At 37.3% G+C, this 12161-nt stretch overlaps 1 protein-coding gene and 1 pseudogene across 1 annotated transcript; one reads left to right on the top strand and one right to left on the bottom strand.

Annotated features, from left to right (window-relative positions):
- Positions 1-8741: 8741 nt before the first annotated feature.
- On the top strand, positions 8742-8860 carry LOC118602151 (annotated as a pseudogene).
- Positions 8861-11232: 2372 nt separating this feature from the next.
- On the bottom strand, positions 11233-11367 carry LOC118601750 (thymosin beta-4-like). The gene has a single exon (XM_036219714.1). The coding sequence runs from the start codon at positions 11353-11355 to the stop codon at positions 11239-11241; it is 117 nt and encodes a 38-aa protein (XP_036075607.1). The 5' UTR covers positions 11356-11367; the 3' UTR covers positions 11233-11238.
- Positions 11368-12161: the final 794 nt, after the last annotated feature.

Here is a 12161-nt window from a genome sequence, read left to right as displayed (position 1 = left end):
CCTGCTGGCCGCCTCTGTCTCCGCAGCCCCCGCAGCCGACCCCTGCGCTCCCGAGACGGGGCGGGGGACGAGGGAGGGGACTCCCAGGCGTTTGTTCTTCCACTCCGTTCCACCCTCTCTCGGAACGGAGAACTTCCTCCACCCTAGCGGGAGCCAGAGGAAAAAAAATATTTTTGAAAAGTACCCGTCCATGCTAATCCCTTTCTTTGTTGCTAATTCGCCAAAATAAAGGCGTGATGTTTTCTCTTTTTAAATACTTATCTGTACATCTTTTTTCAAAAAAGAACGCTTTCTTTCTATAATAATTTCTGGATCCAGTCTGCCAGAGGAAGAACAAAACTTAATATTTCTGTAATTTTTGTTTGAAAGTGCTGGTTGTTTAAAAAAAAAAGTCTAAAAGCACTGTCAAAATGAAAACTGCGCAGTGGGAAAAGTTTGAATACAAAAAGTTTGTTAATAGGACTTTGCGTGGCGGGATTAAAATCTGGCTATGTTTCCCATAATATTCCGTAGGTTTCGAAATTGAAACAACAGCATGCATATTAATCAAAAAAAAAAAATTTAAGCTTCCGAAAAAAATATACATATATCTATTTGGGGCCTCAAACTTTAAAAAAAAAAATTGGCTTTTTCAACTATCGTTGAAACTGTTGAAAACTATCCTTTTCCTTGATGACAGTGAGGGTTGTGTTTAGTAATGTGGAACGGACATTTCAGTTTTTCATTTGAAAGTTGTGCACCTTTGCTCAGTCTTTCTAAAGAAGTTTCTAAAAGCCCGGGGCTATTCCTTAGGACCCTTTCGCAAGTGCCCTGCTTTTGTAATGTGAGTGATAATATTTATGTATTATGAGTCATAATGTGTGTATAATCAAATTCCTTGCATGCCTATAGCTCTCATTATTGTTCTTTTCCCTGGAAATAGTACCCTTCCCATCCTGTTTTTTCCAGTTAATTTTCTCTGTCCTTTTTCTAGATTCTCTACATTCTTTTGATTTTTAATGCAGAGCGATATGCAAAAATGAAGTTTTTTTCAAAGTTTGTAGACCTAAACAGAGACGTTACGGCAGAAGAAAATATCCTCTCACAACCTGAGTCGGATCTGCAGGTCTGAAATGGCAAACCCACATCAGGTTCTATCAGGAAAGTTGCTTGGGAGCTGCTTCCTGTCTTAGCTTGCTGTACCTCACTTTACCACTCTTACTCTATCCTGGCTCTGCAAAGGTATTTTGCAGTCTTTTTTTTTTTTCTGCTATTCTGACCAAAACAGGATGGGACTGTGATCTCCTGATCAATGTCTAACACCGTGATGTTAGCAGATATGGATAGGGGTTTGGGTTCCACATGTAGGCAAGCATTTGTTTAACTGATGGGCTGGTCCTCTTGGTATTTGTGCATTTTACTGGATATAAACTTCCCTCAAATATTTTTTAAAATCATAAATGTTGAATTCTAGTTAATGGTGCTCATGCTGAAAGTTTTGGTGTGCAACGGCCTGATATCTGCAATTTGATTTGAGATGCATCAAAAAATAAGATGGAATGATGCATCTGAATGGGCAAAGAAGTCGATGGACAGATATTAATAGAGTAAAATGTTAAGGGTGAATCTAGGTAGTGGAAATAGAAGTGTTCATTGTACAGTTCTTCCAAATTTTCTGTATGTTTGAAATTTTCCATAATAAAATGTTGTATCCAGTTTTAATATTAACTCACCTACACCTCCCCCTCCCAAACCACTCCCAGAATTCAGGATGCTGGCTATTTGCACAATGTTTTGATGCAGAAGAAAACAACCTCATTTCAATACATCCTGAAAACCATCACTGTCTGAGTGGTGAATGGCTTGTGACATCAACTGAACATTATTTTTCATTATTTTCCTGCTCAGAGTACCCAGATGACACACTGTCTTAGGCTGAAGGCCTAGAATTTCAAGGCCTATTCAAAGTGTATTATGAGCACCAGTCAGGGACATTTCAAGGGCAAAGAATTCAGGAGGCTTCCTAATCAGGCTATTGCCAGCATTTAGCTCCTGTGAGCAGAGCCCTTTTAGGAAGTAGGTACCAAGAAAATAAAAGACAACATTTCAGTTTACAAAGTATTTACAACTTACTGAGGTAAAGAAGCCACAATTAGAAAATAAAGGGCACGAGGAGTAGGAATTATACAGGACAGATTGACCACTGGAGGTTACTTCTGGCATATTAATACTATTATGAGGCTATTACAAAGAATTACCTTTATACAAATGTAACAGCATGGCTAGATCTCCAAGAAATACTGTTGAATGAACTCCGTAATACCATTTATGTTAAAAACAAACTCACATGGCATGTAAGCACAATTCTGTATATGTCCAATGAATGCATATAACAATGCAAAAGATAGAGGAAGATTGAGAAAGACACACAGCAAACTCTTAAAAGCAGTTGCCCTTCACTGGGCACCCTTGAGAGTAAAACAATGTTTCTCACTTTTCTATTCCCAGTTTCTCACTCAAAGAAAGTTCTCAATAAACGCTAGTAGTCATTTCTACCTGCAAATCTTATGTTTGATCTGTTCATATCTGTCTCCAAGGCCACCATCTTTTGCCCCAACTCCTAATAGCAACTTCTTTACTGGTCTCTCTGCTTTTACCTTTACTCTACCACAGTCCCCTTTTCAAAGTAGTATGGAGATTTAAAACTGTAAATGCAAACCTTATCCCTTACCTCCCCATCTGAAACCTCCTAGTAGCTTCTCATAACATTTAAAATACAATCTCAACTCCACTAACCTGATTAGCAAGGACTACTTCTCCTGGCCCTTTTCCCTAGTCTGCGGTATCCTCCAACCCGACTCAGGAAGCTCTTTCCTGCCTCAGGGCCTTTGCATTTCCTTTATTGCCTGAAACCCTCCCCAAATAGTATGGCTGGCCCCAAATACATTTAGCGTTTTTTTTTTTTTAATTTTTAGTTGTTTTTAATAACAATTTTCCATGTTTAATATGAGCAGGCCTAAATGTGTTTGGCTGAGCATTGCCCTCGTAAAGAGAGAGGTTTTCTTCCCCTGTTGTTTTCTGTTTTAAATACTAACACTCGTGCTTGTTTTACCAGCCTACCTATCATTTACAGTAAAGATACAAAATAAGTAGACGAAATGAAGTCTCCTTCTGAACTCAGGCTAAGTGGCTGACAGCTTTTCTGAAGCAACGTGTGAGTATCTATCTCTTCAAGCAACTTGAAAATCACATAAGAAAATCAAATTTCCTTAGAATCAAACTTTGGTATGACCTAGATTTTCTGTAACAATCTGAATATCAGGAATTTTATTCTTAGTTAGTGCCAGACAATTAAAAAAAAATTTTTTTTTAAACCTAAGAGAGATTCTAATTCTCTAACTCTGAGAAAATATTCATACAAATTAAGAAAGAAAAAAATTATCAGGCCAGGTTTTCCAGTTTAGGGTCCCCTTATAAGGGCAAACTAGCTTCCTTCATTCCTTAATCTTAAGTCCTAGTTGGCTGAGCACGCTGTGACTGACCCTCTAGGTCTAAAAAGAAAGCTCAGAGCAGGGTGTTTCAATTTATGGAATAGGTGCTATACATCAGCAACCACTTTGAGTCAAAAAATCAAAGAAGAAAAATGGAACGTAGTATAGTTCAGTAACTATACTATAGTAACACAACATTCTCCCAAAGCACAAAACAAGGTATTTGTGCATAGTAACATATTTTCCCAAAGCACAAAAATGTCTTATTATTTTCATTTGCCAGGGGTGTGTGTGTGTGTATGCATACACATATGTGTGTGTATGTGTGTGTGTATATATATATATATACACACATACACACACGCACGCATATATATAATTAGTTTAAGAAATCCTCCTTCATATCTCTCTTTAATCTCATTTTCCAAGTATTCTTCTTGCTCATGCTTTTTAACATTTACAAAATAAACCCTGTGGAGAAGGGTTTGGGTGAAACTTTACTATGAAATGCTAGATCATAGATTAGGCTTTGTGGGTCATAGTCTCTACTGTAACTGCTCAATGCTGCCAAGGTATAGTGTTCTAGAAGAGAACACTTCTTTCTCTTACATGGTTGGAAACAGAGCAGTATATTAGCACATCATAACTATACACAAAACACTCCCATCTTTCTTGTTATTGTTGTTTTGATCTACATTTTTTTATGACACAAACCAACTTCTTATTTTACTGTAATAGATTAGTTTGCTAGGGCTGCCATAACAAAGTACCAGAAACTAGATGGATTAAACAGCAGAAATTTATTTCCTCACAGTTCTGAAGGTTAAAAGTCCAAGATCAAAGTGGTGTCAGGGTTATCCATTTTCCTCTAATGTCTTCACATGGTCTTCAGTCTGCATTCGTTGGTGTCCTAATCTCCACTTTTATAAGTACATCAATTATATTTGACCTGATTTAACCTTAATTGCCTCTTTAAAGACCCTATCTGCAAGTATAATCACATCTGAGGTACTAGGGTTTAGAAATTCAATACATGAATTTGGGGTAGGGGACACAATTAGGTCAATAACATGCAATAAATAATTAATATATTTAACATTTATGCCAATGTATTTTAACAATTCCCATGCTCACCATTTCTTGCATTGTACTCTTCAATCTAAGCTTGCCTTTTTTTCTTGCTGAACATACCCTTTAGTGGTTTTTTCAGAGAGGATCTAAAGTATAACTAAGCCAATCTTCTCATTTAGGGAAGGCCTTAAATCTATAAATGAAACATTTGCAAAAAATGTGTTATAGCTACTTAGGATGGGCTTAATATTTTTTAAAAGACTGCAAAGAAAAAATGACAACTATATTGAAATTCTATGTCAATTTTTTAAAAAATAGACATTTGTGTTTCTTTCACACCAAAAGAAAAAAGGAAAGAAAGGAAAGAAAAAGAGTCAGAGTTTGTATTTTCAATTGCTTTTGTCTCTCTGTTCTAGGATATTTATTCTTTTTTTTTAGACTTTTTAGACTTTTTTAGACTTTTTAGACTTTTTTAGACTTTTTTTCAAGATATAATATGTTAAGTGCACTAATTTTAATTGTCTAGCTCAATGAATTTTTATACACACATACTTGCCTACTCACCATTCACATCAACATATAGAACAGTCTCAACACCCTTGAAGGCTGCTCGTTGTCCCTTTCTAGTCAGTATCCTAAGACAACTGTTATTCTGGCTTTCTCATCATAGATTAGCCTTGCCTGTTCTTAACCATACAGCATGGATCCTTGTTGAATACCATTATGTTTATGACATCCATCATGCTGTTATATATAGCACATGTCACTTATTGTTGTGTGATAGTCCCTTTAACGACTATACTAGTTTATCCATTCTCTTATTGATGAACTTATGCAATTATTTTTTACTAATCTGAATAAAGTTGCTGTGAGTGTTCTCATAATGCCTTTTTGTGGTCTCATACACTCCTTTCTCCAAGGTATATACCTAGGAGTATAGTTGCTGGGTAACAGGGAAAGTGTTTGAGCTTTAATAGATAATGCCAGTTTTCCCAAAGTGACTGTCCCAACTTATACTCCTATCTGTAAGGTATGAAAATGACAGTGCTGCACATCCTTATCAAACTCTGATACTGTCACTGTCTTTAATTTTCACCATTTTTGTGGTTGTGTAGTGATATCTTTTTGCGGCTTTAATTAGCATTTACATCATGTATAATAAAGTTGGACATATTTTCATTTGCTTACTAGCATTTTAAATATCCTCTTTTGTGAAATAAATGCGTGTTTAAATCTTTTGCTCATTTTAAAATTAGTTTGTCTTTTTCTTATTCATTCATGGTAAATTTTCAATTTATATTTTGGATTTGAATACTTCGATGGTTATATGTGTTGCAAATATCTTCCCTTAGCCTGTGGCTTGCCCTTTACTCTCTTAATAGTGTCCTTTGATGAACAAAAAGCTATTACTCTTATTGGTCTGATTTATCAATACTTTCTTTAATGTTTAGTACTTTTGTGTCCCCTTCAAAAACTCTTTGCCTAACCCAAGTTTGTGAAGACAGTCTCCTATGTGTTCTTTGAGTTTTACTGTTCTTATCTTTCACAATAAAGTCCCTGTTACATCTTAATCAATTGCTGAGCGTAGTGTTAGGCAGTAGTCACCAGCTTATTAAAATTTTCTCTTTGTATTTCATTTTGGAGCAGGAGTGCCTGATAGAGCAACCTTAAACCTCAGTCTTTACTGAAAGTTCACTGCAGTGCTTTTAAAGAACGGTTTTTCGCCCCCATTAAACATCGAATGTTCTTTAATTAGTTTTTAAAGCAGCATCATCCTTAGCCTCAGGCAAGAGGAGCCCCTACTCTGGGACCCATAATTTCGAGAGTTACTCACATCATAAACACTCAGAGGCAGAGTGGGGGCGAGGGCGGGGACATCTCTGTCACTTGTCACTTGGTATGAGCTCCAGACAAGGCAACTCTGTAAACCTACACATTCACCCTTCTACTTAACGGTATCAAGCCCTAGGGAGACACACATCCTTGCATCTCTCGTCCTACTCCCTCAAAACAGAAGGCGCCTGCATCAGAATACTGAGAAGTTTTGCATGTGAGAGAGGCACAGTTTAGGAGTGCAGGATTTGAGTGGCAGGAATGCTTAGGTAAGAGAAAAGACAAATTAATTAACTTGTCAAATCCTCCTTAGCATGAATGCAAAAGATTCTTGCATAACAAAGTATTGCTTCCCAGAGTGCCAAGCAGCCATTTTCCTGCTTCTCTTTGTGTTCCAATTCATGTTTTGAAGATCCTCATAAATTAGCACAGTGTTCACTAACACTGCACGGTGTCTGAGGAACATTTTGCAATATTAAACAATTCATTGCACCCTTAAATTTATATGTATAGAGATCTAAACATTGTATATGGGAAGTGCAACATTGATTTTTTTCATTGGCAAATAGGTAAACACTGAATGCAAAGACCATGAACAATTTTTAAAAACTTATTTTAAAAGACTTCTGGAATTTTCTAAAATGATAAAATATTCAGCTTATTTTAATATCTTTAAAAATTTGATAGTGATTAACTATAACTTCATTTTGCCTTTTGTTTTAAGAGGTCCTTTTTAATGTTTTAGAAGATAACTTTTTTAAGTGTAAAAAATAATTTTTTTTATGTATACTGTCATTTATAATTTTTGGATGAAAATACACTCAATATCTGTATGCTTTAAATACAATTGCATTTGACCATGTATGTGTAGTATTCAAGAAGAAAAAAGGAAGTCCACAAGAATAATTAAAAATAATTTGTCCAGCAAATGGGTGTTCAATAAATATTAGGGATCTCCTTTTGCACCCCCACTTTCCTTCTCTTGCTTTTAACTCAACATCGGATTAAACATCATTTCCCTCTCTTCTTTCCCACTCTCCACCCTCCAAAGACAAACATACACATCCTGTTTAGAGTTTGGTTGCCTGATGGAAACAAATCTAAAATTTGGAAGAAAACAGAGTCAGCAGTTTGGACAGAAGATATTAGTGGAATCTAGTTGATTCCAAATAGAAAATTTAAAGTTTCAATTGTTTAAGATGACCTATACTTTTTAGTAGAATTCTGACACATCGTTTCTCTCAGGCACTTCTTGGCCTAGTGAAAAGTCAAGAGCATCTCAGAAATGTGAGTGTGACCACAAGGAATTTAACTGACTAACAGTTTGACCTACAGATTGGCCTGCCAAGGCTCAGCAAAACCAAATGAAAGCTTCAGGAAGTAAGCTCTTCTGGTCACATCCACACATCTTCAGGCACATACCTGGAATGTTTTAATAGCTGGAATCCAACCTCTGAGATGATTCATGAGAAATTCATATTTGTTATTGCGCTCAACAATAATAAAATAAGAATAGCTAACAATTTTCAGGTACTTAGTCTATGCCAGGCACTTGTGCTAAGCTCTATTGGCAAAATATCCTATCTAATCCTTACAAAGATGTTAAAGTAATTATGCCTATTTAAATAATAAGGGACTTGAGGCTCAGAGTTAAGTAACTTCTGCCAGAGTCTCTCCTGGTCTTAATCCCTTTAACTGGTAATAAGAGTGACTGCTATTTATTGAAAGCTGACTAAGGGCCTGAATATTTGTTGTAACTAACTTAGTCTTCATAAGAGGCCTTATAAGGAGCACCTAGGAGCCCCATTTACAGATAAAGAAACTCTATCTGCATCAGCTGGAATTACATGTAATAGAGACAATAATCGTAACGGGTCCAGAGTCTCTCCCCCACCTCCAAATTTGAAAGCAGAAAAAAACATAGGCTTTTTTCTTTCACCCTGTTGAGAATCCTGTGTTCTGTTTAAAAGAGATATGTTTTATTCTAAAACCACACTATTGAGTAGAACTTTCTTCAATACTAGAAATGTTCTGCATCGGTGCTCTCCAGCATGAAAGCCACTGACCATCTGGGGCCATTGAGCATGTGAAATGTGGTCAACAAGATTGATGAACTGAAATTTTAATTTTATTTAATTTTAAAAACTTTAAATTTAAATAGCACATGTGGCTAGTGCCTACCATATTGGACAGCACAGTTGTAGAGGGTAAGATTGCTTTAATGGCCAAGTTCCCAGCAGAGTCTAAGAGTTTCTGATTCTCCACTCGCCTTCCTCTTAGCCCTACTAGTGGCCAGATTGTGGGGCATATATCTGCAGACTAAAGCACTGCTAAGAACTAAGAAAGAGGATAAAGAATTGAAGTCATATCTATAGCCATGCCACCCTGAACAAGCCCAATTCCATCTGATCTCAGAAGCTAAGCAGGGTCAGGCCTGATTAGTACTTGGATGGGACACCACTTAGGAAGACCAGGTTCTGTAAGCATAAAAAATTGAAAAATAAAAGATTGTAAGCTGACAAGATCCTTGCAATCTATGAGGTCAATCAAAGGTTGCCTCGCCAAAAAAAAAAAAAAAAAAAAAAAAAAGGAATTGGAATCTTTCTTATTCCACTTATTTAAATTTATATATTTAAGTGCTCAAGCACTTATTTCATTTGTTCATTTATTTACTCAACAAATATTTATAGAACTCTTCTTACATGGCGGGCATATCTACTATAGGTCTACGCATTGGCTCTAAGGTTAAAATAGCACACAAGACAGAACTGGAGAAAGAGACATAAATAATCATAAAAATACATTATTAGAAAGTTGAATAAATAAAAAGCACAGAGTTGTGAAAGCATTTGACAAGGATGGAAGATTTGTGCGAGCCACTGAGAAATATCTTTCTGGTAATGCTAAAGTTCAGCTTGTACAAGAGATGTTTTAGCTGAGAATAAAGAATGAATTAGAATTACTGACGGTAAAAGTAAAAACATTCAAGACGGAGGGAATAGCATACACAGGTCTGGGGTGGGTAGAGTGTGGACACATTTGAGAACTTTAAAAAAGAGTGGGGAGACATGAGACTGAAGAGGCAGGCTCCACGGAGCCTTGTCTGCTGTAACAGGGCTTTTCACCTTTATCCTAAAAGCAGTGATGAGCTACTGAAAAGTTTTAAGCAGAGGAGTGACATGATCAGAAAATAAACAACAAAACCAAACAAAAAATCTTGGCTTTTAACAAGGGCTTCATTGTTCACTGTTCCTTCCTTCCTTCCTCCTGCAGCAGGCAGGCAGGTGACTTCCCCCCCGACACAGGGCTGCAGCTGGCTCCAGAGGCAGATCCTCAGAAGAGGCTAGAAAGTACTTGGTCCTGGGCCCAGCGGATGAATGGAGCTAAACTGTGTTCTTTCCTCTAATGCTCTGTGTGTTCTCTCTGTGTGTTTCTGCCATTAAATAAATACTGGGGTATTTATAAAAACTGTCAGCAAACCACCCACTCCATTTTCTCTGCCACGGGCCCCGAAGCCCTCGAACAGTAACAGCCTGTACCAGAAGCTCAGTGATATCCAGAGACAGCTCCTAAAGGACTACTAAATATAGCTATCTTCCACAGGGCTGGTGCTTGCTGCTTTAACCTTTATGATCACAGTTGTGGAACATCTAGCAAACTTGAATTTCATGGGTAGATTTAAGCTAAACAACAGCAGCCTACTAGAGAGGTGGACTTTCAATATTTTCTAGTTTGGCCACCTTTCCATTGAGCCAGTTTGAGATTGACTGACCTTCAGTTGGGAAAATAACAAGCCAGAGAATGTATTCCTGTGAGAAAAAGGCAAGGAAAAAAAAGAACGAAACTGAGAGATGAGACTGGTAAATGTATTTGAACTTCAAAAGTTTCAAATAATAAGGAGACAACTTGTTTAAGCAAAACGAATCACTCATTGTCCTCTTCTTCCAAAATGAATTGCTTTTGCCTCTGTTCATGGCATAATAGAAAAGTCACCCATTTTACCGGTCAATACACTTGAGGTTGATTCCTAAACTCAGCCACTTCCTCCAGGCCAGTTAACTCACCTCTGGAGCTTCAGTGTCTTTGTCTGTAAAATGGTTAATAGTCTCTGTTTGCAGAGTCACATAGTCGTCAAACAATGTTGATGGAATGCTTAGCAATAATTTCCACACATGGTAAGCTCTAACATTGTTATTATTTGATAATGTGTCTATGTGTCTGTCTGTTCATGACACAGAGCTCCTCAAGTGTAGAGACCCTCCGTTGGCCTTTAGGTCTAGTGCCTACTCCTGTAGATGCTCAGTACATAAAATGAATAATTCATATTGCCATCTCATAGTAAAAGAATTCTTGCATTGTCAGCCTTCCTAATATAGTCAATCTTCTAATTTCCTGCAACCTTTATTGTTTGTCTGCTTTACATGTGAATTAAGTTAAAAAAAAAATATTGGATACACTTTCAGAAAGATATTTTCCTGGAATGTTTCTACTTATACACGCATTTTTTTTTTTCAGGTTTCAAAAATGGCACTCTGATTAAACTGCAATTTACAGCCTGCAAGACACCTTGGACCAGCTTGGTTTTTGCTCTAAATTTCACCTACTTCCTCCCACCTTCTACCTTCGCCTAACTTCTACAAGTTCTTTTCCTTCCCTGCCAGCCGGATTGGAGGGGGGGGGGGAGGGTGAGAGAGGCAGAGAGGCAAGTGCAGGCTTCGTTGTCTTGGATGTGAAAAGGGGGGCAGCACAATCATTTCGACTTGATCCAACCTCTTTGCATCTTACAAAGTTAAAGAGCTAAAAGAAGTAAAATAAAAAGTAATGCTTGTGGAAAGTACAGTGCATCTTGGCGGTGTGCGCCTCATTACGATTTGCCTGCCTGCTTCTGTTCAATCGTTTCTCTTGGTGATAGCAGTGGATTTTTCTCTGGCATTTCTGTCTTCTTCAATTTCAACTTATCAAATTTCTCAATCTCAGCCATATCGGGTTTGTCAGACACGGTTGCAGAGGAAGCAGAGCGAGGCGGCAGAACGGGCGAGTTCGATCTGCTCAGTGGCCGTTGCGGAGTGGCTCACCATATATTTTTAATCAATAAACTTATTTCTGGGCACTTTTTGGATCACCCCAAAAATATTGAGCAGAAAGTACAAATTTCCCATATGCCCCTCCCACTCTCTTCCCTCCATATTATCAATATCTTGCATTAGCGGGGTACATTCGTTACAATTGATAAGCCAGTATTGATACATTATTACCTAAATTCATAGTTTCAAGTTCGTTTTTGTGTTGTACATTCCTTGATTTTTGACCAATGTATAATAACATTATCCATCATTACAACATCATACAGAATAGTTTTAGTGCTCTAAAAATCCCCTGTGGAAGGGGGGAGGGAAGAAAATAAATAAATAACATAAAGATATTCTCGGACCAAAAAAAATCCCCTGTGGTCCACCCATTCATTTCTCTCTTCCCCAACTCTTGGTAACCACTAACCTTATTAATTAATTAATTAATTAGTACTGCCTACGGTATCTGGTATTCCTAGGTGGTCTCCCATCCAAGTAATAACCAGGCCCAGGCCCAACCCTGCTTTGTTTCTGAGATCAGACAAGATCCGGCAAGTTCAAGATGGCACGGACTTAGACCACTGACCCTTTTATTATCTCTATAGTTTCGCTTTGTCCAGTGTCACGTAGCTGAATTCATACAATAAGTAGCCTTTTCGGATTGGCTTTTCTAATGTCTATTATTGTTATATCTCTTTTTCTAAATTAAAAATTCTTT

Source organism: Rousettus aegyptiacus, unplaced genomic scaffold (genome assembly GCF_014176215.1).
Source record: "Rousettus aegyptiacus isolate mRouAeg1 unplaced genomic scaffold, mRouAeg1.p scaffold_m13_p_4, whole genome shotgun sequence".
NCBI lineage: Eukaryota > Metazoa > Chordata > Mammalia > Chiroptera > Pteropodidae > Rousettus > Rousettus aegyptiacus.
This window is presented reverse-complemented; position numbering and strand designations above follow the sequence as displayed.